The 24,789-nt window shown below is 43.5% G+C and overlaps 1 protein-coding gene across 1 annotated transcript in view; it reads right to left on the reverse strand.

The window, feature by feature from the left end:
- Positions 1 to 24,789, reverse strand: part of hacl1 (2-hydroxyacyl-CoA lyase 1) — a 76,529-nt gene that overhangs the window by 13,883 nt on the left and 37,857 nt on the right. The window contains exons 12-15 of the mRNA XM_080216899.1: positions 18,643 to 18,744; positions 14,038 to 14,192; positions 10,936 to 11,094; positions 1,113 to 1,220 (exon numbers count right to left, since the gene is read on the reverse strand). Of these exons, the coding sequence (XP_080073025.1) occupies positions 1,113 to 1,220; positions 10,936 to 11,094; positions 14,038 to 14,192; positions 18,643 to 18,744 (524 nt within the window). The remainder of the gene's footprint in view (positions 1 to 1,112; positions 1,221 to 10,935; positions 11,095 to 14,037; positions 14,193 to 18,642; positions 18,745 to 24,789) is intronic.

Below are 24,789 nucleotides of genomic sequence, written 5' to 3' on the forward strand. Positions count from 1 at the left end.
ATGCAGGATTACACGAATAGAGTCTGGGTGGGGATGTGACTGAATGGCCTCTTTCTGTACTGTAGGGATTCTATAATTTTAAGGGGGTCATAATCTCAGGATACAGTTTAGGCCATTTAGGACTGAGGTGAGGAAAAATTTCTTCATTCAGTGGGTGGTGAACCTGTGGAATTCTCTACCCTACAAAGCTGTGAAGGCCAAGTCACTGAATATATTTAAGAAGGAAACAGATTTCTAGACTCTACAGGTGTCAAGGAATATCAGTAGGGTGCAGGAATATAGTGTTCACATAGAGGATTAGCCATGATCATACTGAATGACAGAGTAGGCTCGAAGGGTTGAATGGCCCACTCCTGCTCCTATTTTCTATGTTAAGCCTAATGCAAGGAGAATAGCAGCTCAATAAAATTACTTAACCTGATCATAGCAAGAGTGTAATGTGTTTTGTCATTTTTTATGTTTGAAGAACCATTATGAATCAAATCACTATTCATAGTAATTGTTACTCTGCTTGCTCACATATTTATAATTGATCTTATCTTAGCAATGTGCCTCATCAGTGCGCTTTCTGGAGAATAAGAGAAATCACTGTGGGGGCAAGTGCAACATTTTTGGAATACAAAACATGTATGGAGACTAAAATATAAATACAATCAAACATAAACTTTGAATAGAGGAATCTACACTGAAAAAGAATGAGAACAGAAGAACACTAATAAATGAAGAAATTCTGCTTGGGTAACAAACAATTAAAAAAGAAAAATCTTCTTTCCAACCCATCACTCACTGGCCACAAAAACCGTAAAGGGTGAAAAGGTATGAATCAGGTTCCAATATTAGCAACGCACCAGTGTCTAACTGCATTAAGAAATCTATTATTCAACAATCAGTATAAAACAAGCAGATGCACCTCAGTTTCATTAACCTTGACAGACAAGGCAATTATGGCATGTGTTCACAGTTGGCTTTGTTGCACTGCAGCCAGCTGTATGCATTGGCAGAAATTTAATCAGCTCCAGATATAGCCCTGTGCTTTCAAAAGGAAGCTCTTGGCTGTTAGCTTGGTTTTATACACAATAAGAGACTTAATCTCGAAAAGATTCTTTACTTACACAATTGCAGTCTCTCCCAATTTTGACATCTCTTTCCAAGTATCCTCATCCAGTCCACTGTAAATTCCATTATTGTTTACTACAATGACCACTATTGGCAAACTGTACCTGAGATAAAAAGAAATGTGAATGTTTACCAGTGTATATATATATCAGGTATCCCAAACCAACTCTGTAATTGTAAACCATGGAAGTACAATCTAGAGGGAAGAAAATTTCAAAGGACTTGATTCAAATTTTCAAGGTAAGTCTTATAGTGGATGCAAATGATCCAGGGCTTTCAGGGTTAAGGTGAGGGCAGGTTGCATAAACATAGCTTGCATTTGCTGGAGTTTAGAAGGTTACATTACAATTGAATGGATATGTTTATATGGGTCAAGGGGCTAAACAGCATGGACGCAGATAAAATATTTCACAAAAGGGCAACATTTTAAAATTAGACTATTGAAATCAGGAAGCATTTTCTCCACAAAAAGGGTGGCAGAAATCTGTAATGAAAAAGCTGTGGACACTGGCTTAATTAAAATTTCAAAGACTAAGAGCAATAGATTTCCTGTTTGGCTTTAGGAACTGTACTAAAGCATATGCAGAAAAGTCAGGGGAGTGGAGTTGTAGTACAACTCAAGGCTCAATGGCCAACAGCTATTCCTATGCTCCTAGAAAACGGATTGAACAAAACTGATCCAGACAAATTGTTCACCAAGGTTAAGTGTTTCTAATCAAAAGATTCGATGCTTAGCACCATAGTGAGATCATTGATCTCTGTTGGAGTTTATAAGTCATGATGTGGGTATGCCGGCGTTGGACTGGCGTAAACACAGTAAAAAGTCTGACAACACCAGGTTTTAGTCCAACCTATTTATTTGATAATATACTCGCAAGCTTTCGAGGGGTTACCCTCTTCTTATAAGATCAGAAAATCAGAACATACCCCAATGACAGAATCAAGATCCAGCAGCATTGGAAGCAAACCTGAGACCTAGGCAGCAGGACAAGGTTTAGAGAGATGGCAACTCACTAGAGTGGGCCAGTGTGCAAACAGATGTTCTACTCATTGTACCAACTGCCTCTCATCATACTCTGTGCTTTGTAGGTTTTGCCCTCTGATAGAATATGGTAGTTTATGAATCACACCCAACAACGGTTCTCTTGGTGTCAATTTGAACTCACAAAGAATTATAAAAAACACGTGTCACACTAGTGTCACACATGGAGATCTGGCCCTCAATACGGGTGGATGGTGGCACAGTGGTTAGCACTACTGCCTCACAGCGCCAGGGACCTAGGTTCAATTCCCAGCTCGGGCCACTTTCAGTGTGGAGTCTGCACATTCTCCCTGTATCTGTGTGGGATTCCTCCAGGTGCTCTGGTGTCCTCCCACAGTCCAAAAGATGTGCTGGTTAGGTTCATTGGCCATGCTAAATTCTCCCTCAGTGTACCCAAACAGGCACCAGAATGTGGCGACTAACGGATTTTCACAGTAACTTCAATGTTAATGTAAGCTCACTTGTGACACTAATAAATAAACTTTAAATGAAGGAATGTCATTGTTACACTCCCAGGACATATTGTCATACTAACAGAAATAGGACAGTGGGAATCATTTTCTGTAAGGCTAGTTAGCACAGCCACAGACACTTCTGAGTTCAAGTAGACATCTGCGGCAACCTGGATTTGTAACAATCAGATTGTTTACACCAGGAATACACACCATGGTGAGATCATTGATCTCTGTTGGAGTTTATGATATTAGAAGCACTCCTTTAAAAGAAAGAACTTGCACTTACCCCACGCCTTTCACAATTTTAGGGCTTCCTAAAGGGCACATTTGAAGCATAGTCATTGTTGTAAAGTGGGAAAATCCAGCAGACAATTTGCACTCAGCAATGTCTGGCAAGCAGCAAATAAATAAATTATCAGATCATCTGATTCAAATGGTGGTTGAGTGCTAAGTGTTGGCCTGGATTCTGGAAGGACTTCTGAGCACTTGTTCCAATAATGCTATGGGATCCTTCATTCTTAAACATTTAATTGCAAAGCTTTTTCCCCTCCAAGCACATATTGTACATAATTTCCCTCAAGAAATCTCGAGGTTGCCATTGGTGACTGATAATTGTTCTGCAGCCGCTTCAAGAGGCTGTATTTTCTAACAGGTGTGGGAACTGGTCTAGGTAGTGAACTTTCTAACAGGTGTGGGAACTGGTCTAGGTAGCGAACTTTCTAACAGGTGTGGGAACTGGTCTAGGTAGCGAACTTTCTAACAGGTGTGGGAACTGGTCTAGGTAGCGAACTTTCTAACAGGTGTGGGAACTGGTCTAGGTAGCGAACTTTCTAACAGGTGTGGGAACTGGTCTAGGTAGCGAACTTTCTAACAGGTGTGGGAACTGGTCTAGGTAGCGAACTTTCTAACAGGTGTGGGAACTGGTCTAGGTAGTGAACTTTCTAACAGGTGTGGGAACTGGTCTAGGTAGTGAACTTTCTAACAGGTGTGGGAACTGGTCTAGGTAGTGAACTTTCTAACAGGTGTGGGAACTGGTGTAGGTAGCGAACTTTCTAACAGGTGTGGGAACTGGTGTAGGTAGCGAACTTTCTAACAGGTGTGGGAACTGGTCTAGGTAGCGAACTTTCTAACAGGTGTGGGAACTGGTCTAGGTAGCGAACTTTCTAACAGGTGTGGGAACTGGTCTAGGTAGCGAACTTTCTAACAGGTGTGGGAACTGGTCTAGGTAGCGAACTTTCTAACAGGTGTGGGAACTGGTCTAGGTAGTGAACTTTCTAACAGGTGTGGGAACTGGTCTAGGTAGTGAACTTTCTAACAGGTGTGGGAACTGGTCTAGGTAGTGAACTTTCTAACAGGTGTGGGAACTGGTCTAGGTAGCGAACTTTCTAACAGGTGTGGGAACTGGTCTAGGTAGCGAACTTTCTAACAGGTGTGGGAACTGGTCTAGGTAGTGAACTTTCTAACAGGTGTGGGAACTGGTCTAGGTAGCGAACTTTCTAACAGGTGTGGGAACTGGTCTAGGTAGTGAACTTTCTAACAGGTGTGGGAACTGGTCTAGGTAGCGAACTTTCTAACAGGTGTGGGAACTGGTCTAGGTAGTGAACTTTCTAACAGGTGTGGGAACTGGTCTAGGTAGCGAACTTTCTAACAGGTGTGGGAACTGGTCTAGGTAGCGAACTTTCTAACAGGTGTGGGAACTGGTCTAGGTAGCGAACTTTCTAACAGGTGTGGGAACTGGTGTAGGTAGCGAACTTTCTAACAGGTGTGGGAACTGGTCTAGGTAGCGAACTTTCTAACAGGTGTGGGAACTGGTCTAGGTAGCGAACTTTCTAACAGGTGTGGGAACTGGTCTAGGTAGTGAACTTTCTAACAGGTGTGGGAACTGGTCTAGGTAGCGAACTTTCTAACAGGTGTGGGAACTGGTCTAGGTAGCGAACTTTCTAACTGGTGTGGGAACTGGTCTAGGTAGTGAACTTTCTAACAGGTGTGGGAACTGGTCTAGGTAGCGAACTTTCTAACAGGTGTGGGAACTGGTGTAAGTAGCGAACTTTCTAACAGGTGTGGGAACTGGTCTAGGTAGTGAACTTTCTAACAGGTGTGGGAACTGGTCTAGGTAGCGAACTTTCTAACAGGTGTGGGAACTGGTCTAGGTAGCGAACTTTCTAACAGGTGTGGGAACTGGTCTAGGTAGCGAACTTTCTAACAGGTGTGGGAACTGGTCTAGGTAGCGAACTTTCTAACAGGTGTGGGAACTGGTCTAGGTAGTGAACTTTCTAACAGGTGTGGGAACTGGTGTAGGTAGCGAACTTTCTAACAGGTGTGGGAACTGGTCTAGGTAGCGATCTTTCTAACTGGTGTGGGAACTGGTCTAGGTAGTGAACTTTCTAACAGGTGTGGGAACTGGTGTAGGTAGCGAACTTTCTAACAGGTGTGGGAACTGGTGTAAGTAGCGAACTTTCTAACAGGTGTGGGAACTGGTCTAGGTAGCGAACTTTCTAACAGGTGTGGGAACTGGTCTAGGTAGCGAACTTTCTAACAGGTGTGGGAACTGGTGTAAGTAGCGAACTTTCTAACAGGTGTGGGAACTGGTCTAGGTAGCGAACTTTCTAACAGGTGTGGGAACTGGTCTAGGTAGCGAACTTTCTAACAGGTGTGGGAACTGGTCTAGGTAGCGAACTTTCTAACAGGTGTGGGAACTGGTCTAGGTAGCGAACTTTCTAACAGGTGTGGGAACTGGTCTAGGTAGCGAACTTTCTAACAGGTGTGGGAACTGGTGTAGGTAGCGAACTTTCTAACAGGTGTGGGAACTGGTCTAGGTAGCGAACTTTCTAACAGGTGTGGGAACTGGTCTAGGTAGCGAACTTTCTAACAGGTGTGGGAACTGGTCTAGGTAGCGAACTTTCTAACAGGCGTGGGAACTGGTGTAGGTAGCGAACTTTCTAACAGGTGTGGGAACTGGTCTAGGTAGCGAACTTTCTAACAGGTGTGGGCAGCAAGTTGGCACAGTGGTTAGCACTGCTGCTTCACAGCGCCAGGGAGCCAGGCTTGATTCCAGCCTTCGGTGATTGTCTGTGTGGAGCTTGCATGTTCTCCCTGTGTCTGCGTGGGTTTCCTTTGTGTGCTCAGGTTTTCTCCCGCAGTCCAAAAACATGCAGGTTAGGTGGATTGGCTGTGCTAAATTGCTCTTTAGTGCCGCATGATGTATAGGTTAGGGTGATTAGTGGGGTAAATACATGGGATACGGGGATAGGTCCGGGATAAGATTTTTGAAAAGGTAGGTTGGTGTTGACTTGATGGGCTGAATGGCCTCCTCCTGTACTGTAGGGATTCTAACTCTGTTTTGGTACCGCTTCGTGCCTGTTTGGTGAGCTTCCCAGAGGCAGCCAATGAACAAGCTGCCTCCGGGAGCCCTGTCCAATTATGATGGGGCACTGCACAGGCCAATTGGAAGGTTGTACATTACCGAGGTTCAATTCCCAGCTCAGGCCACTTTCAGTGTGGAGGCTGCACATTCTCCCTGTATCTGTGTGGGATTCCTCCAGGCGCTCCGGTTTCCTCCCACAGTCCAAAAGATGTGCTGGTTAGGTTCACTGGCCAAGCTAAATTCTCCCTCAGTGTACCCAAACAGGCGCCAGAATGTGGCTCCACCAGGAGAGGTGGGTGTTGCTAATGCTGTATAAGACAGCAAGGGAACCTCAAGATGAAGATGCCATCCAAAGTCTTCTTAAATTGTTAAAATCAAATGTGGCCATAACTGCCAAGTCACCATTGCTGAGGGGGACCCCTCCACTGGCAGCTCTGGAAGGCAGGGATTTAAAATGGCAATGATGAATCCCAGCTTGCAATTGGGAGGCCCCCTGGAGAAGTGTCAGGCTTTACACTTGTGGACAGGAAGCGAAAATACTGGTGCCAATGCAAAATAACCAAATAGTCTTATCTGGCTTCCCACCTTCATGAAGCAGGAAGATGGCCCAAGTCCCAGCCCAGAGCTGGAAGACTCCCAAGGTCAGGAATGTAAGAGGAGCTGTCCCAGTCAAGCTCTTCCCTATTTTCCTGGCTGGCAGCCCAACCTCTTCCACACCTTCACAGGGTTGAGAAAATTTGGCCCTAAGTTTCTAGACTCCCTTCCACCATTTTGTGTGTTGTGCCTTTCTCCCAATTCCCTCACTGACAGCTTCTCTTTCCAATGTGAGGGAATTCCCTTTCAAACAGTGCAACAAAATATAATTTTAGAAAGCAATTAACCTTTATGACCACAGCTGTTACTCGTGCATGCCTGAGGGCTTAAGCTTCGAATCACTTATACTGAGATAGACAAAGACTTTTTTGAAGATGGATTGCACATACATTCAGCAAATCTAAAAATATAATTGCCATCGTGATGCCATTTTTCATCAATATGAAATGTGACACCCCCACTATCCAACCATCTGCAATCATTGCCAATGAAAAACTTCTATACAATTTTTGATTTGACATTTTGATCTAGAATTATTTTCTGTATACGTCAATGAATGGAAGAACAATCTGAATAAAATTTTAATACCATCACTAGTGATTCTGTGTCGATGGCTGCTACAACTGTTTAATGAGTGTTACATAAACAAAATACACACATTTTAAAAGGGAAAATAATCAATTAACCAAATTGTTTTTAAAAAATCATAACCTCTGTGTGGCACAGTCAGTAAACATTATTGGGTTAAGATTTCAATTCAATTCCTGGTTCCTCCTGAGGTGAGGTAGTTGATCTTTGATCTGAATCACAGAATTCCTATACTGCAGAAGGAGGCCATTCAGCCCATCAAGTCTGTACTGACAACAATCTGACCCAGGCCCAATCCCCATAACCCCATATGTTTACCCTGTGAATCCACCTGACACGAAGAGTCAATTTAGCAAGGCCAATCAACCTGCACATCTCTGGACCGTGGAGGGAAACCGGAGCAGCCGGAGGAAACCCACAGATATGGGAAGAACACGGAAACTGCACACCAACAGTCACCTGAGGTGGGAATTGAATCAGGGTCCCTGGCTCTATGAGGCGGCAGTGCTAACCACAGTATCACCATGCCATGATTTATAATTGCAACATGTATTGGGATAAAGTGTAAATTATTGTTCCTTGTATGCTATACAGCTAAGACATACTGCTCATAGAGTAAAGAAGGAAAGGAGAGGGTGCAGGATATAATGTTACAGTCACAGGGTGTACAGAAATATCAAGGATGGAAAGGTTGGCAAGGCCTCAGCATCCAAATCTAAGCGAAAGAGGAAATAAGGCAGGAAGTAGGAAACAGGATTCACTGTTTGCTAGTGGTTTTGTTCACACAGTACCCAATAAGCTTTTCTATTACCAGCCAGTGCATGTTCATTGAATGCTCTGCACACACACTTTTAATCCAGCTGAGCTGCTCCTTCTCCTGCTCTCCTCTGGCATGAGCTGGGAGGAAGGCATTTGTAAAATAGATCCCCTCAAAATTAAGGCCCAGATTTTCATTCCTAGGCACAGAGTTTGGGAAATCCACGGTTCAATGAACCTGCTTTTTAAAAATGGCGTCCTGCAGTTCTGGTTTCCATTCCAAGTGGCGCGGGCTGCAGTAGATGTCAGGCCTATTATAAGAACATAAGAAATAGGGGCAGGAGTAGGCCATCTAGCCCTTCGAGCCTGCCCCACCATTCAATATTATCTCCAGAATGAATGTGGAGGCTTCTAGATATGTAGACGGTCTGGGCAGAAAACCTGCTTCTGTACTCCAATACTCCACTGTCTGGCCCTAACCAACTCCATGCTCACAAATGCCACCCTATAAACCCCCCTCCCCCCCCAGCTTCTCATGTCCTCATTATTCTTTCATGGAATGTGGACACTGAACAAAGAACAAAGAGCAACACAGCACAGGAACAGGCCCTTCGGCCCTCCAAGCCTGCGCCGCTCATGAGGCCAACTAGACCATTCGTTTGTATCCCTCTATTCCCAGTCTGTTCATGTAGCTATCTAGATAAGTCTTAAGCAAGGCCAGCATTTGTTGTCCATCCTTAATTTCTGTTGAATTGATTGGCTTATTAGACATTTCAGAGAGCAGTTAAAAGTCAACCACATTAATGTGGGTCCAGAGTCACACAAATACCACACCAGGTAAAGACAGCAGATTTCCTTCCCAAAAGGACACTAGTGAAACAGATGTGTTTTTACAACATTTGATGACAGGTGCCATGGTCACCATTACTGAGGCAAGCCTTCAGTTCCAGATTTTTATTATTAATTGAATTTAAATTCCATCAGCTGCCTTGGTGGGATTGGAACTCATGCCCCCACAGCATTAGGCTGGGCCTCTGGATTGTTATTCCAGTGGCAATGACACTATGCCATCATTCCCCCATGACAACTCATGATACTCTATCCACCCCTGCTCAGGCACCCACCGGGAAGAAGGAGCACCAGCCAGGCACCCCATGGCATCAACTCAGGAATGCTTTAGCACTCCACCATCCTCCTTCCGGTGATCCATCGCAGATCAATTCAAGAAGGGAGCACTTATATATTAAGCAGGAGACTCTTAGCAATCTAGTGCCCTCAAGGCCTTGGGCCACCTGAGGATATTTGTCAGAGTTATCTTATAAACAGCACATTGCCTTCACTTCAATTGCAGGTGTCAGAGTTATACCCAGACATAGCAGTTGATTTAGCAGAATTAAGAAACATTAAATGCACACAGATGGCATTTGTGTACAGTCATTGCATATAACCTTCACATGTGTAAATATATACTGAACTTAACCATTGGCAAATCTCATGGATTCCATTATTCTAATTATTTCTTCAAGGTTTTGTGATCAGTTAAAATTCCAGAATGTTGGCCCCAAATTGAGTCTGATTAGGAACTTATATTGAGTCAGTTAACCCACGTTATTACCAGAGCAAGTCATCTATAATGGCACATGTGCAATATCAGAAATGGCCATCATTTGTCAGTGCACTGCCTGGCCAACATTCTTGTCAACCAGTTTTCACCATTAACCATGCTCTGGCCTCTGGAGATGTGCTTATCAAGATCACTACGTTTACTGCACTGATGTCAGTTGTTTGTGAATAGCATGATTACCCTTGACAACTTAAATCAGCTACGTGTGTCCCAACCTTCATTGGGAATGGATTTGACCTTGGCTGGTCTTCCCAAAAACCACGGCTCACAGTCTCGCCCTAACGTAACGGCCATCTAGGAAAGAGACTTTTAAGGCTTGTGACAGTTGCAGGATCCTGAGTGGATCCTTCATGAAGTGCCTTTTAGCTAAGACAGAATCTTGATTAACTTCATATCAGATACATTCATTCTTCACAACTTCCAGTCCAAGTGGTGTAAGGCATAATTCATGACATTACGATATCTTGATACTGTATGCATTAAAGAGACTAAAAACCTAATTTCTTTCACAATTTCTTCATGTGTCTTGCAATTTTAACTGACAGCTATCATCTCTCACCTTAGGTGTTTTTGCACTTCATCTTTCTTCATCCATTGGCATTCTTAGTCTCACGATCGCTTCTCTGATGCAGTTTTTAAAACATTTATTTATGGGATGTGGGTCACTTGCAAAACAGCATTTTTTACCCATCCCTGTCTTGTCTTAAGAAGATAGTGGTAAGCCGTTTTCCTGAACCACTGCAAGCCATCTAGTGATTTTCCTATAACTGTTTGGTATAACTGAGTGGCTTGCTAGACTATTTCACAGGGCAGTTCGGAATCAGCCATGTTTGCCAGAGTATCTGGAATGGGTGCTGGGAAAAGCTGAGCACTCCCAGGGAGGGCAGGAAGAGCGCGGGCACGGAGAGAAGGGAGTGTGCAGGCTGGCACTTTGAATGCATTCTCTGGGGGACAGCCACTGCTGACTCAGAGGGTTGCTGACCTGCAAAAAAAACATTGCGATGGAAAAGCTATGCAACGAGTGTCGAGGCAGTACATTCAAATGCAGACTTCAGTCAGCGAACATCTTTATAAATTTTGAAGCTAAAATAATAAGGCCGCCTCGCCAAATCAGCCCACCCACACACTGTAAAAGCAGACGAGCCACATAAAAATGTGTTCAATTGGCCCCTTGGTGGGTTAAATTGCCTGCTTGATTATTGGTAGGTGTACTTCCAACTCTCATGCACAGCTACCCACCAGAATATTGCAAAAATTCACGATGATGTCAGGTCGTGTGCCCAAATGTCATTTTGCTTGATCTCACACACTTCCAGTACCACCTTATGCCTGCCTGGCAATGTAAAATCCTGGCCTAGGCTTATTCTTGAACATAGTTAGAAGTTTAATATGTTACCTGCACATAGTCTCCACTTCTATGCCTGAAAATCCAAAGGCACTGTCTCCTTCAACACAGATAACCCGCTGATGCGGGTTCTGATCCTTGGCAATCAGTGCTGCAGCTATAGCGAAACCCAGACCTACACCCATGGTGCCAAAGGTGCCAGCATCCAATCTAAAATCAAACAGATCAGAGGGATTATTCTACTGCTTCAGCTGGAACAATACATATCAGCTATATTGTGAAGAATATTTGACAGAACTTTACAACCCATGGTGGTGGGGGTAGGGCTGGAAAGCATGGAGAACTGTTCAAAATGACTTTGGTGGGACTGGGATGAGTGGAAAGTATAGACTCCTTGAGACTGAAATTAATTACTGACATGGATCTGGTGGATTGTGTAGTGGAAAGATTTAGGCTAAATTTTAAAAACTGATTGTATTCAGGCATTATTTAAGTGATGAATTTCCTGGTATTTTTCAAAGCAAGTTGCTGAGCATAATTGATATCTCCGAGCTCATTGGGTACCTCCGAGCTCACTGGGTAGCTCCGAGCCCATTGGGTATCTCCGAGCTCATTGGGTACCTCCGAGCTCACTGGGTATCTCCGAGCCCATTGGGTATCTCCGTGCTCACTGGGTAGCTCCGAGCTCATTGGGCAGCTCCGAGCCCACTGGGTAGCTCCGAGCCCACTGGGTAGCTCCGAGCCCACTGGGTACCTCCGAGCCCACTGGGTAGCTCCGAGCCCACTGGGTATCTCCGAGCCCACTGGGTATCTCCGAGCTCATTGGGTACCTCCGAGCCCATTGGGTAGCTCCGTGCCCATTGGGTAACTCCGAGCCCACTGGGTAGCTCCGAGCCCACTGGGTATCTCCGAGCCCATTGGGTAGCTCCGAGCCCATTGGGTAGCTCCGAGCCCATTGGGTAGCTCCGAACTCATTGGGTAGCTCCGAGCCCATTGGGTAACTCCGAGCCCATTGGGTAGCTCCGAGACCATTGGGTAGCTCCGAGACCATTGGGTAACTCCGAGCCCATTGGGTAACTCCGAGCCCATTGGGTAGCTCCGAGCCCATTGGGTAACTCCGAGCCCATTGGGTAACTCCGAGCCCATTGGGTAGCTCCGAGCTCATTGGGTAGCTCCGAGCTCATTGGGTAGCTCCGAGCTCATTGGGTATCTCCGAGCCCATTGGGTAGCTCCGAGCGCATTGGGTAACTCCGAGCCCATTGGGTAACTCCGAGCCCATTGGGTAGCTCCGAGCTCATTGGGTATCTCCGAGCCCATTGGGTAGCTCCGAGCTCATTGGGTATCTCCGAGCCCATTGGGTAACTCCGAGCCCATTGGGTAACTCCGAGCCCATTGGGTAGCTCCGAGCTCATTAGGTATCTCCGAACCCATTGGGTAGCTCCGAGCTCATTAGGTATCTCCGAGCCCATTGGGTAGCTCTGAGCATCTTTTGCAAATTGATGTCAAATATGAAAATGTTGCTGATCTGCCATCAAACACATTCCAAATTAAAACACCTGATGTCCAATGATCACTGATGATTTTTGAATGCATGATTACAAAAATTGTGGCAAAAGTTTTGGACAGAGTTGGAGCCCTGGTGAAATTACACTGCACTCCTTCCAAGACCATATACCCTCTTTCTAAGGTATGCTGCCTAGTACAGCGTTCAATACATTTTTAAATGTGGGCATCGCTAGCTAGGCCAGCATTGATTGCCCATCGCTAACTGCCCTTGAAAAGATAGTGAGCTACCCTTTTGAACTGCTGCATGTGGTGCAGATACATCCACAATGTTGTTTCGGAGAGAGTTACAGGATTTTGACCCAGCAACAGGAAAGGAACAGTGATACACTTCCAAGTCAGGATGGTGAGGGACTTGGAGGGGAATCTCCAGATGGTGGTGTTCCCATGTGATTATTGCCATTGCCCATCTATATGGTAGCGGTCATGGATTTGGAAGGTGGAGGTCCAAAGTGGATAATCTCACACTTACTTGCACTGAAATCCAACTACCATAGTTCTGTCTACTCACTTATTCTATCGAGATCCCTTTGTATTTTTATGTTCCTGTCTGCTCTACTTACTATACGACTTGTACCTTGAACAAATGAAGCAATATGGCTCTGTATTGTGGTATCTAAGTCATTCGTAAATTTAGTGACTGCTGAGGCTCCAGCATAGATCCTTGTTGAATACTACTGTTCAACTACACTCCCTCCTAATTTAAAACACACCCATTAGCCCTAATCTTAGCTCTGCCACTTAACCAATCTCTTATCCAAATCAATAATTTGTCTTCAAGACAACTGATATCAGGCAAATTGGCTTGTACTGCCCTCTCTCCCTCCTTTCTTGAACAGCACAGTTTCATTTGCTAACTTACAATCTGCTGAGGTCATTACAGAATTAAGGAAATTTTGGACAATCATCACCACTCTATCCACAATGTCTGTACTACTGTTTTCAGAACTCTAGGAGTAGGCCATGAGATTTTGGGTATTTCATGGTTCTTGCCCAGCTGCCACTCTGAAGCCAGCAGGAGGAGATCAGGGAATGAGGAGAAAAACGAGAGAAGTTACCCTGCTCAGATCTTGAGTGAGAAATAGTGTTGGGAGTGGGTGGAGATATTTCCCTCACAAACTCCCAATCAGGACCAGTCTCATGGCCTGGCTCCCCAAAGATGCTCCGTATGCCCTTGGCTTTTCCAACCTCACTACCCCCTCATCCCTTACATCCCCAGTAGCCCCCGGGGCCTCCCCTCTGATCCCAATTGCTGGTCTACAAAGCTGCCAACAAGTCAGATTGGCCAGCAGCTTTCTGAGGCAGGACTTCCTACCAGTTGAAGGGTGGAAGTCCCACTGCCAGTCATAAATGGCAGCAGGGGTGCGACATTGACAACAATACAATCCCCACTGACTTTTTCAGTGGCAGGGTAAAAAATGCTGCCCTTAGTGGAAAGTGTCAAAGGTGCACTAGATTGTGTTCTGATGGTGGTATTAAACTATTAAAACAAGTATAAGGAGTTGTGTAGAGATACAAAACTAAAAATTCTACATATCTTTGAAGTTTTGAACAGTTAATAATATCCTTTATTTACTATCTGGTAATTACCTGTGACGAGGCATGTAGTTTTGCAGTACTGTACGGCCAATGTCCATGGTATTAGCACCCTCGCTGACTATGATACAATTTTCTGGGAGTAGTGCTTGAATGTTGTGGAAAACAGTGTAGTAGTTCATAGGCAGAGACTTCTGTGCAGCCAAAGCCTGAAATCAAAAAGTCTTGATTTACCAGGTAATCATCTCTTAACGTTCATTTATTAGTCAAAGTAAGGCTTACATTAAGACTGCAATGAAGTTACTGTGAAATTCCCCTAGTCGCCACACTATGGTGCCCGTTCGGGTAAATACACCTAACCAGCACATCTTTCAGACCATGGGAGGAAACCCACGTAGACATGGGGAGAACATTTTAAACTCCACGCAAACAGTGACCCAAGCCAGGAATCGAACCCGGGTCCCTGACGCTGTGAGGCAGCAGTGCTAACCACTATGCCACCATGTCATCTTCTGGTATGAGATGGCAATCATGCCAAACAAAGCTTGTCATCATGGTTGATATATTACTTTATCGGTCTATTGTCGACCGTGTGAAGTCATGACTCATGGTAGCACACTTTGGTAGCGTACTGTCAAAGTAAATCTGTTACCATAGAATCCCTGCAGTGTAGAAGGAGGCCATTCAGCCCATTGAGTCTGCTCCGACTCTCTGAAAGAGCATCTTACCCAGCCCTCCCCCTCCAGCTCTATCCCCATAACCCGGCACATTCACCACGGCCAATCCTACTAACCTACACATTTTTAGATACTAAGGGGAAATTTACTATGGCCAATCCACCTAACTTGCACATCTTTGGACTGGGAGGAAACCGAAGCACCAATTTCTTATGGTTTGGATGCGTTCACTGCGTACAAGCCAAAATTCCTCCCTTCCTCCTTTTTGGCAAAGTAATACAAAATGATAACATAGGTTTATCTACATACACTAGTGGTTGGCAACCTGCATCTCAGGGACCACATGAGGCCCATCTGTGTTCTGAGTGCGGTCCATGAGACATTTTGTTGACTGTTACCCATGCAGAGGCTTGCCACATTCTGCTGATTTTCATCCATGTAGTTTTTTTTTCCTATGGTATGACTGAAATGATATGCAGGTAAAGCAAAGGCAAGTGAAGTGAGGTACATGCTGATTGCACACAAGTGACTGTGAGAGCTGTGCGCTCCTTCTGCATCCAAAGTGTAAGTATTTCTTTTGTTTTTACCATTTGAAGTTGATGGTTCTATTAATAGATAAATAATAAGCATTTTCTATCCCTCATTATGAAATATTCAGTGTGTATCAAAGATATTTAATCTTATTGAAGTGGTCAGGGTTAGTGAACAAACTTGATTTCAACCTTGTGGCCCACTGAGATGAAGGAGTGCCACTATGGGGGCGTCCTCTGAGCACACTGCATCATTTTTCAAAATAAAATTTGACCCTTACTGTGTGACTGCCATTGTGAACGCCCGTCCCCCATTGGGAGGTCTATGGCCATAGCTTTATTTTTTATTCATTCATGGGACAAGGGGGAGTTCGCTAGCTGGCCATCATTTATTGCCCATCCCTAGTTGCCCTTGGAGGACATTTGAGAGTCAACCACACAGCTATTGGTCTGGGGTCACATGTAGGTCAGACCGGGTAAGGACGGCAGATTTCCTTTCCTAAAAGGCATCAATGACCCAGATGGGTTTTTCCGACAGTCGAGAATGGTTTCATGGTCATCAATAGATTCTTAATTCCAGATTCTAGATGGCTGAGGAAGATGTCTGTAGCCATCTCAGCATGTCAACGAGTGAGGGGATGGGGAGGATTTAAAATGCTGCTGAAAAGCTGCATACGTCCAATCCCTTTCCACCGCAATTTAGTAGCAGAGGGCTGCCTCCATGCATCAGATGAACTTCAGTCGCTGTAGAAAACGTCAAAACATTGGCCTTAATAGGCCCTTGAACTGCCTCAATGGCATACCTGAGGCTTGAGGGAAGATAGCTGTCTTCCCCATATCTGCCTCCACTGACATAGACCCGAGGCAGGAACTTGCCAGTAGACTGTCATGCTTTTCTTGGATGCTAATTTTCTGGAACCCCTGCACCATCCCTCCCCTCTGACCCTGTCTCCACTGCAATTGAAAATTCTGCCCTAAAAATCCGATTTGAAGAGTAGATTTTGCTGATTTTGAAATTTCACTCAATATCATCAAAACACAGTTTCAAGCTTATTTATTAGTGTCACAAGTAGACTTACATTAACACTGCAATGAAGTTACTGTGAAATTCCAGTGGCAGCCGCACTCCAGCAGCTGTTCGGGAGAATTTAGCACGGCCAATGTATGACTTAACTAGCACGTCTTTCGGAATTTAGGAAGAAACCAGAGCCAAAACTGAAACCAGAGCACCCAGAGGAAACCCATGCAGACATGGGGAGAACATGCAGGCTCCACACAGACAGTGACCCCAGCTGGGAATCAAACCCAGGTCCCTGGCACTGTGAGACAGCAGTGCTAACCAATGTGCCACCATGCTCTCCAGGTTAAATGCTTACTAATCAGTATCAGCTGTGAAATCTTGCTATCTGTAACACTGTTGTCACATTTACCTGTGTACTGCATTATTTAAATGCCTTTCTCCTTTTTCTATTGATTAGATGGTTACGTTACATGGAAGTGCAAACATTTGTGTTCCATTGCAAGTAGTAACCGCTTGGGACAACACACATTTATAATAATTTATCTGACTATCCCTCATTAGAAATTACTGCCTTTCACAAAGCACTTCGCATCTGGATTAACAAACTACCCAGAGTAGCTGGAAATTGATGAGCATTCACAAGGAAAAATGTGTCATTGCTTCAAGTATAATCCTTCATTGTTAGTCACTTCCGACAAAGGATTATGCCCAAGATATAATACTTACATGGTTTCTTGCAGGTTATCATTAATGTGCTTTTAACATTTTGAAAGGTTTCCAACATTTGTGAGCTTCCCTCACCGCCACCCCCCACCATTCCCATGACTGATTTTAGCCAGCAGTGATAGCACTGGAAATAGTACAGAGAAAATTTACCAGGATGTTGCCCAGGCTGGAGAGTTTCAGTTATGAAGAGAGATTGGATACACTGGGGTTGTTTTCTTTGGAGCAAAAGAGACTGAGTGTTTGGGGGCAGCGGGGGAAGGAGGACAGGGGAAGGAGGACAGTCATGATTGAGATGTATAAAATTACGAGGGGCATAGCGTAGACAGGAAAAGACCTTTCCTCTTGGTGGATGGATCAACGACCAGTAGGCATAGACATCAAAAACAGAAAATGCTGGAAAATCTCAGCAGGTCTGACTGCATCTGTGGGGAGAGAATAGGGCCAATGTTTTGAATCTAGATAACCCTTCATTAGAGCCGTTTTGTTGTTTGTTTCAGATTCCAGCATCTGCAGTATTTTGCTTTTATATCAGTGGACATGTATTTAAGGTAAGGGGCAGGAAGTTTAGAGGAGATGTGAGGAAACACTTCTTCATCCAAAGATCGATGGGCATCTGGACCTTGCTGCCTGAAAGGGTGTTGGGGGCAGAAACCCTCACAACATTTAAGAAGTATTTAGATGTGCACTTGTGATGCCAAGGCATACAAGCCTGGGGGCGGCACAGTGGCATAGTGGTTTGTGCTGCTGCCTCACAGTGCCAAGCACTCAGGTTCGATTCACACCTTGGGCCACTGTCTGTGTGGAGATTGCACATTCTCCCCATGTCTGCGTGGGTTTCCTCTGGGTGCTCTGGTTTCCTCCCATAGTCTGAAAGATGTGCTGGTTAGGTGCATTGATCCGAACAGGCACTGGAGTGTGGTGACTAGGGGAATTTCACAGTAATTTCATTGCAGTGTTAATGTAAGCCTTACTTGTGACTAATAAATAAACTTAAAAAAAAACCTTATGGCCCAAGTGCTGGAAAATGGGATTAGAATAGTTGGCTGATTTGTCTCTGACTGGTGCAGACATGACGGGCCAAAGGGCTTTTTTCTGTGCTGTGGACCTCTATGACTCTATATTATCAAGGTATTTTTATGTGTGACTTGTTTCTTAATGCTAACACTCCCCTGGCCAATATTATTTTCCACGAAAAAGATTAGAGGATAATCTCCAGATTTTTTATACTTGCATAAAAAATTAAGCTGTCAATGAAAATTTACAAAGCGTCTTAATTCTAGTATTAACACACAATGTAAAAGTGTCAGTCAAATCCACAAATTAAAAATAAACTGAGTACTCAAAGCAAAGCTCACATTTTAAGTAGATGATCCAATATAAATAGATCAACCATCTTTTAAGATAGAATTATGCCATCAGTCCTCCTCCCCTTGGCAGTATAACATTATACTACTATAGAACACTTCACTCAGCAATCCAGCAAAAAAATCTCAACGAAATTTCAAATGTCAGTCAGAACTGACATTTCAATCATGACCTATCAGACTGCCATGAAAAATGTATTTAAATTAGTAAAGATTTAAGAAATTTAAGTACAATGAATGGCATAAATGACATAAGACACATCCTTCTGTTGATATACAGACCTGAATAACTTTAATCATTTGCACTTCAAATTTGTCATTCAGTAATTCTGCCAGTTTACCTTGGATGCTTCTTCGTTGTCTTTTATCTTCTCCTTCAGGTAAAGCCACCATTCCGCACTGGATGGGTAAATCCAAGGATTAATCCTGAAGCACTCCAGTAACTGGAAAAACAAATGTTGCAGTTGCATATTGAATAAAGGGGAAAATATCCTGTTTTGATAATTGGAAATAAAGTGTTGACTTTTTAAAAGTTGTATCTAAGTAAAATGATAATCGATTGAAAGAGACTTTGGAGAATTAACTGGAACAAGTTTCGGGGATTTCTGCCCCATTCTGGTTTCCAGAAATTTTTGCTGGAGTGGGATAAGTCCAAAAGACATGCTGATTAGGTGCATTGGCTATGCTAAATTCCCACTCAGTGTCCCTGAACAGGCGCTGGAGTGTGGCAGCTAGGGGATTTTCACAGTAACTTAATTGCAGTGTTAGTGTAAGCCTAATTGTGACACTAATAAATAAATAAGTATGCAGGTAGTCAGTATACACATTGCACTCCTGCCCTTGCTGGTTCTACTGCAAGGGTGGAATGTTCAAACCTCCCTGCATTTTTTCTTGAATAACCTTCCTTCCGTAAATATATAAAGTACAAGGCATCTTGGAAAAGTCCTCAACCACAGGGGAACCAAAGTAAATAAAGTCAACTGTTTCTGGAATTCTTTGAAGGACAGACCATTTCTTTTGAAAAACAAAGCAAGAACCTGTTTCAACAGTTAAGATACTGTATTATAATTTGAAACATGTTTTTCCTGCAGTGATTGTTCATAGGGCACTATCCTACAAAGGTAAGTTGACCATGACATTAGTCAGCATTAGTTAAGTGCTGTGATGCAGTAGAGCACTTTTCCCATTAGGAAAAGTGCAGATAATTCAAAGCTGAAAACAAAAGGTGCCTGAGTAATCTTGTATCATAAACTGAAATGATGTAATATACATGGTGCTTTATATTTGAAAAAAAAACTTGGTTTGCAGGCTTAATTCTGAGGAAAATAAGTGAGCCATTTGCTCCTGGACTGCATTGACTGTAGTCAAAAATCCTAGCCAACTGTTTTTTCCAGTTTCAATAGGCTTCAGTGTTTTCAGTAACAGGTGTTTGTTTTGACAGCCGAGTCCATTATGAATGATTGGTACAGTTTCATTAGAGAAAAGGGAACATGTTGAATCCAGTATGACTCTTCCAAGAGTTATACGGACTCAAAACGTTAACTCTGTATTTCTCTCTCCACAGATGCTGCCAGACCTGCTGAGTCGTTCTGGCATGTTCTGTTTTTATTTCAGGTTTCCAGCATCCACAGTATTTTGCTTTTAGTTTAGGGTTGTGTAGATTGTTTGTTTGATTATCTGTCTTTGCTGTGGTTAGTGAATAGATGTTTGATTTTGCAAAGATTGACCACTTGAGATTTAACCTTTTTGAGTAGCTCTGGAGTTTTATTCAGCGTGAAGTGTGTTTGAATGAGAGCTCTCTATTTATTAGTTTGAAGTTTATATTTACAAGGCCATTTCGGATCCTTCCTATTGTTTTTACATGACTCCTAAGGCCTACCCATAGTGGAGATAGGATGAGAATGCTTGTTGTATATTCCCTCCATACATCCTCTCATTTCAAGTTAATTACATTATAAAATATTTAAATGTCTCCCATAACAGTGGCAAAATTTGATTATAATTCAAGGGTCAGGTCCTTTGAGTTTGAATCCCAATGATGGGGTGAAATGGGGTTACTATCCTGCACAGTACGGTGAATAGTCAACTATCAGTGATTCTCCTCAGACTGGCTAATTTGCGGCCAAAAGGTGAGCTCACCATCCTCACAAGCTCTTGAAGCTAGATGGCAAACTCCATCTCAGAAGAAGCAAAAGGTTGTCTTTTCTGTTCAGGGAATAAGGGTCTGCCTCAAAATAGAGGCTGCCTCAAAACGGAGGCCTTTTCTCCAATCCTTTAAAATTTTAAACAAATAACAGAACCAGTGACCATGTCACAACCCTCCAGAGGATGGCTGATGGCTACAATAGGTCCATGTGGCCATGGAAGACCTCAAAGCCCACCTGCCTGGTATGCCCACTGACTACCACCTCTCCTGACCTGACGTATGATCCATGTATCCCTTGCTCCCCCCAAACTTAACCTGACCACCCTTCCATTAATTGACTAACCCTTAACCCTTGACTCCCTGCTGACTGGTCCCATCTCCTGCCGACTGGTTCCAACTACCCACCCGCAACCCAACTGCTCATCCTGAAAAGATCCAACCCAACCCGTATATCCCCCGATTACTCAGCTGCCCCTTGATCTAATCTGACTACTGCCCAGACCTGATCCAACTACCCCCCATCAATTGACTACTCCCCAACCTGACTGCCCAAGAAGACTGATTACTCCCTGTGGCAGTCTGAGATATTCTTGATGGGCCCGGTAGTCTTTTCTTGCCCCTTACTTTCATATGTTCATCACATGTTCAAACTTCCTATGCTTAAACAAGTAGACTGGTGATGCTCCACTGTTGAGATTTATACATTAACAATAGCCACTGAATCAAGGCAGCATATACCAGCCATATTTTAGCATGAATCAACAGAGTGGAGAACATGCTTTTAATAATGATAGGCAAAACAACTATTCATATATTAATAGCATATTAAACTTTAGGTACACATGAAATTGATGAGAAAAGATGCAGAAAGAACTAAGCTAAGTCAGTTAGTCATAATGACCCTGTGGGGTCCTCAATGGTCTATTATGTATCAAAGGTTTCTTCTAGTTCAACTTATATCTGAGAAATAATCCATGCTGCAAGTGCAGTAGTGATAAGACCTGGTCACTGGGGAACAATCTTAGTATAAGCCTCCAACACTAGCTCATTAAAGACTTAACCTGTGCCACATTCATGATCCACAGTGCAAATTATTCGTGCAGCTTTCTATACACACTCCACTCACTTTCCATGTATTAATCTGTACGGTTGCACACATGTAGCAATGCAACTTTTTCATATCCTGAAATGGCTATTTACTATCCTCCTTGGCTGGAAAAGAGATATCCCCACCCAGTATTAAGTGATGTTTAACCAAATTAATTGAAAATGACTATTTACCAAAAAGCTAAAATGTGTGTTTGCATTAACAGAAATTACAATGTTTGCTACTAAGATAATTAGAGCTTCCTTTATTTTCGCTTTTGTTGAAGGCGTGCATGCGTCATAGAAGCAGTGATAAAGAGAACTGTAATTTGTACACAACTCAAACAGGATTTAATTGCTTCCAAAACCACACTAAAGCTGCAGCTCTTCTACACGACCAGTCTCAGACCAACTGTTACAGATTGCCAAGTAGAGTTAGCAAGGCTCACTATTGCAGGTCACGCTGTTTGTGAATTGAGCTTTGCCCACGAGATGACTTATTACAAATGCATTGACCAAGACCATTGCATCCAGCACACGCTTCCTGTCTATCATACTTTGGCTATTTTACAAACCTCTGTGCACATTTTATAGCTGCACCAGAGTAATAATCCTCATTTTGGCACTGATGTTTCCACAGGTTTCTGCACCCAACGGGCTTGTTGGCTGAAGCCTCTGCAAATCCCAATAAATGTGAAATTTCTCCAGAACAACACTGAAATATGAGGAACTGTGAATGCAGCAGCTGCACATCACTTATAGTCAAACGCACCATTGCATCTGCCTGAGAGTCTTTAAACCCGTCACACATGGCAACCCCATTAAAAATGTCACCACCATCTACGAGTGGCCCATATACCAAATGTAAAAGTACATAGGCCAACTAAAATCTCATACAACTGCCATCTTAATTTACTTAATTGACACTTTATTTGTTCGCAGGTGCGCTTCCAAATTCCATGTGTACCTGTTGACTCAAATATCACCAGACATCAAGATGTCCTTTGGACACCCTCCCGATGTCATTGGGTGATATTTTATGAATGATGGGGGCTGGACTGCAAATGTAAAATTCACTCCATAGTATTGGAGAGGCTGGATAGACTGAGATTTCTTTCCCTGGAGCGTAGGAGGCCGAGAGGTGATCATACAGAAGTCTATAAAATAATGAGGGGCGTAGATCAGCTAGAGAGTCAACATCTTTTCCAAAAGGTAGGGGAGTCTAAAACTGGAGGGCATAGGTTTAAGGTGAGAGGGGAGAGATACAAAAAGGTCCAGAGGAGCAATTTTTTCACACAGAGGCTGGTGAATGTCTGGAACAAGCTGCTGGAGGTAGTAGTAGGGTCGGGTACAATTTTGTCCTGAAAATGCATTTAGACAGTTACATGGGTAAGATGGATATAGAGCGATATGGGTCAAAGGCAGGAATTGGGACTGGCTTAGAGGTTTAAAAAGAAAGGGTGGCATGGACAAGTTGGGCCAAAGGGCCTGTTTCCATGCTGCAAACCTCGATAACTCTACTGAGCAAACATTAGAGCAATTTTCATTCCACACATAGCCCCACTGGATCTGATGAGAATGTTCGACGTTGACACTGGTTCCAAAATTAGAAAGTTATTTTTATATATCATTTACATCCTTCCTTTGGTGAGAGCTATAGCTGAGCTGTCTGAGGCAACAGATTTCCAGCCATCTCCAGCCTGACCCACTTTCTCAGACATTACAGGCTGCAGAGAATCGAAGGCATTATTTAAAAATGCGCAGACTTATTCCTTAGCTTAGCTAACCCTCGGTCCTTAATGAATAAAATGAAGAGCATCCAGGGCTCGATGGAGAAACTCCATTAAAAAAATGATATTTTTAGAAGTGTTGATAGATGCTATAGGATTGAATATCTGAATATTGGATCTGAACATTTCGGGGGAATTTTCCCATCCTGCCCGCCAAGGGAACGGAAATCGTAGCTGGCGGAGGACCGTGCAGAGGTCTATTGACCTCGGGTGGGATTTTTTGCTTTTGGGGCAAGCGCGGCTGGAAAATCCCATCCCTTGTCTCTAGGCTAGTTATTATTTCTAGTTCTTACCGAGTAACTTTCTCCTTTAAGCCCATTTAAGAATCACTAAAATACCCTGCGCAGAAAGTAGATAAGGTACGAAGATAATGGGCAGGATTTTACAGCCTTGCTCAGCCCAAAACCGTAAAATCCATACCACCGCCGCCTCCCCAACCCCCCCAGCCAGGGCAATGGACCTTTCCAATGCCCGCCCTTCTTCCGGTCCGCTTCCTGTGGCAGGCAGGGCAGTAAAATTCTGGCCAATGCATCATTAATAGAAGGCTATGATTAGTTTCAAGAGATCTCTGAGAACATCCTTGCAACTTTGAACCACAGTGAATATTAGCTAAAAGCACTTTGAAGAAACCAAGTACTCCAATGCACGTGTAGGAAGGAGGAAAAGAATCTGGAGGGATGTTGCAACAGAATAGATTAACAAGATTAACATTTGGTTATGTGTAAGGTAAATGTACAGGCTGAGAAGAATGACCAGTTTTGTAAATTCAATGTAGATTTTAAATCTAAGTTTTGAAATATTTTAAAATAATACTAACAATAATACTAACTATCCAAGAGATAATTAACAACAAGAAATCAACTTTCAATGTCATTACTCCTTACATTTTTGTAAGGGAAGAATTAGATTTAAAATTGTACTGTGATTCTAATGCATGTAACTAAGGAAAACCCTCATGGGAGGGCAGCACCATGGCACAGTGGTTAGCACTGCTGCCTCACAGCACTGCCCAGGTTCGATTCCCAGTTCGGGTCACTCTCTGTGTGGAGTCTACACATTCTCACCATGTCTGTGTGGGTTTCCTCCACGTGCACAGGTTTCCTCCCAAAGCCCAAAAGACGTGCTGATTAGGTGCCTCGGCTGTGCTAAATTCTCCCCGAGTGCTCCTGAACGGGCGCCGAAGTGTGGCAACTGGGGGATTTTCACAGTAACGTCATTGCAGTGTGAAAGTAAGCCAGTAATAAATAAACTTTAAAATTCAGAATCAACACCAAGATTTTGTTAACTGAAAATTGCACTTAACTGGCTTATTTTGGTGAGAGAATAGGGAGGGTTGATGAGGATAATGTTGTTTATGTGGTATGCATGGACTTCCGAAAGGCATTGAGAAAATGTCTCACAGCAGACTTGTGAACAATGTCACAGCTCCTGGAGCTCTAGAGAAGGGCTGGTTCAGTGCCAGTGGA

The sequence above is a fragment of the Carcharhinus amblyrhynchos genome, chromosome 2 (genome assembly GCF_965287045.1).
Source record: "Carcharhinus amblyrhynchos chromosome 2, sCarAmb.v2.hapA, whole genome shotgun sequence".
Lineage (NCBI taxonomy): Eukaryota > Metazoa > Chordata > Chondrichthyes > Carcharhiniformes > Carcharhinidae > Carcharhinus > Carcharhinus amblyrhynchos.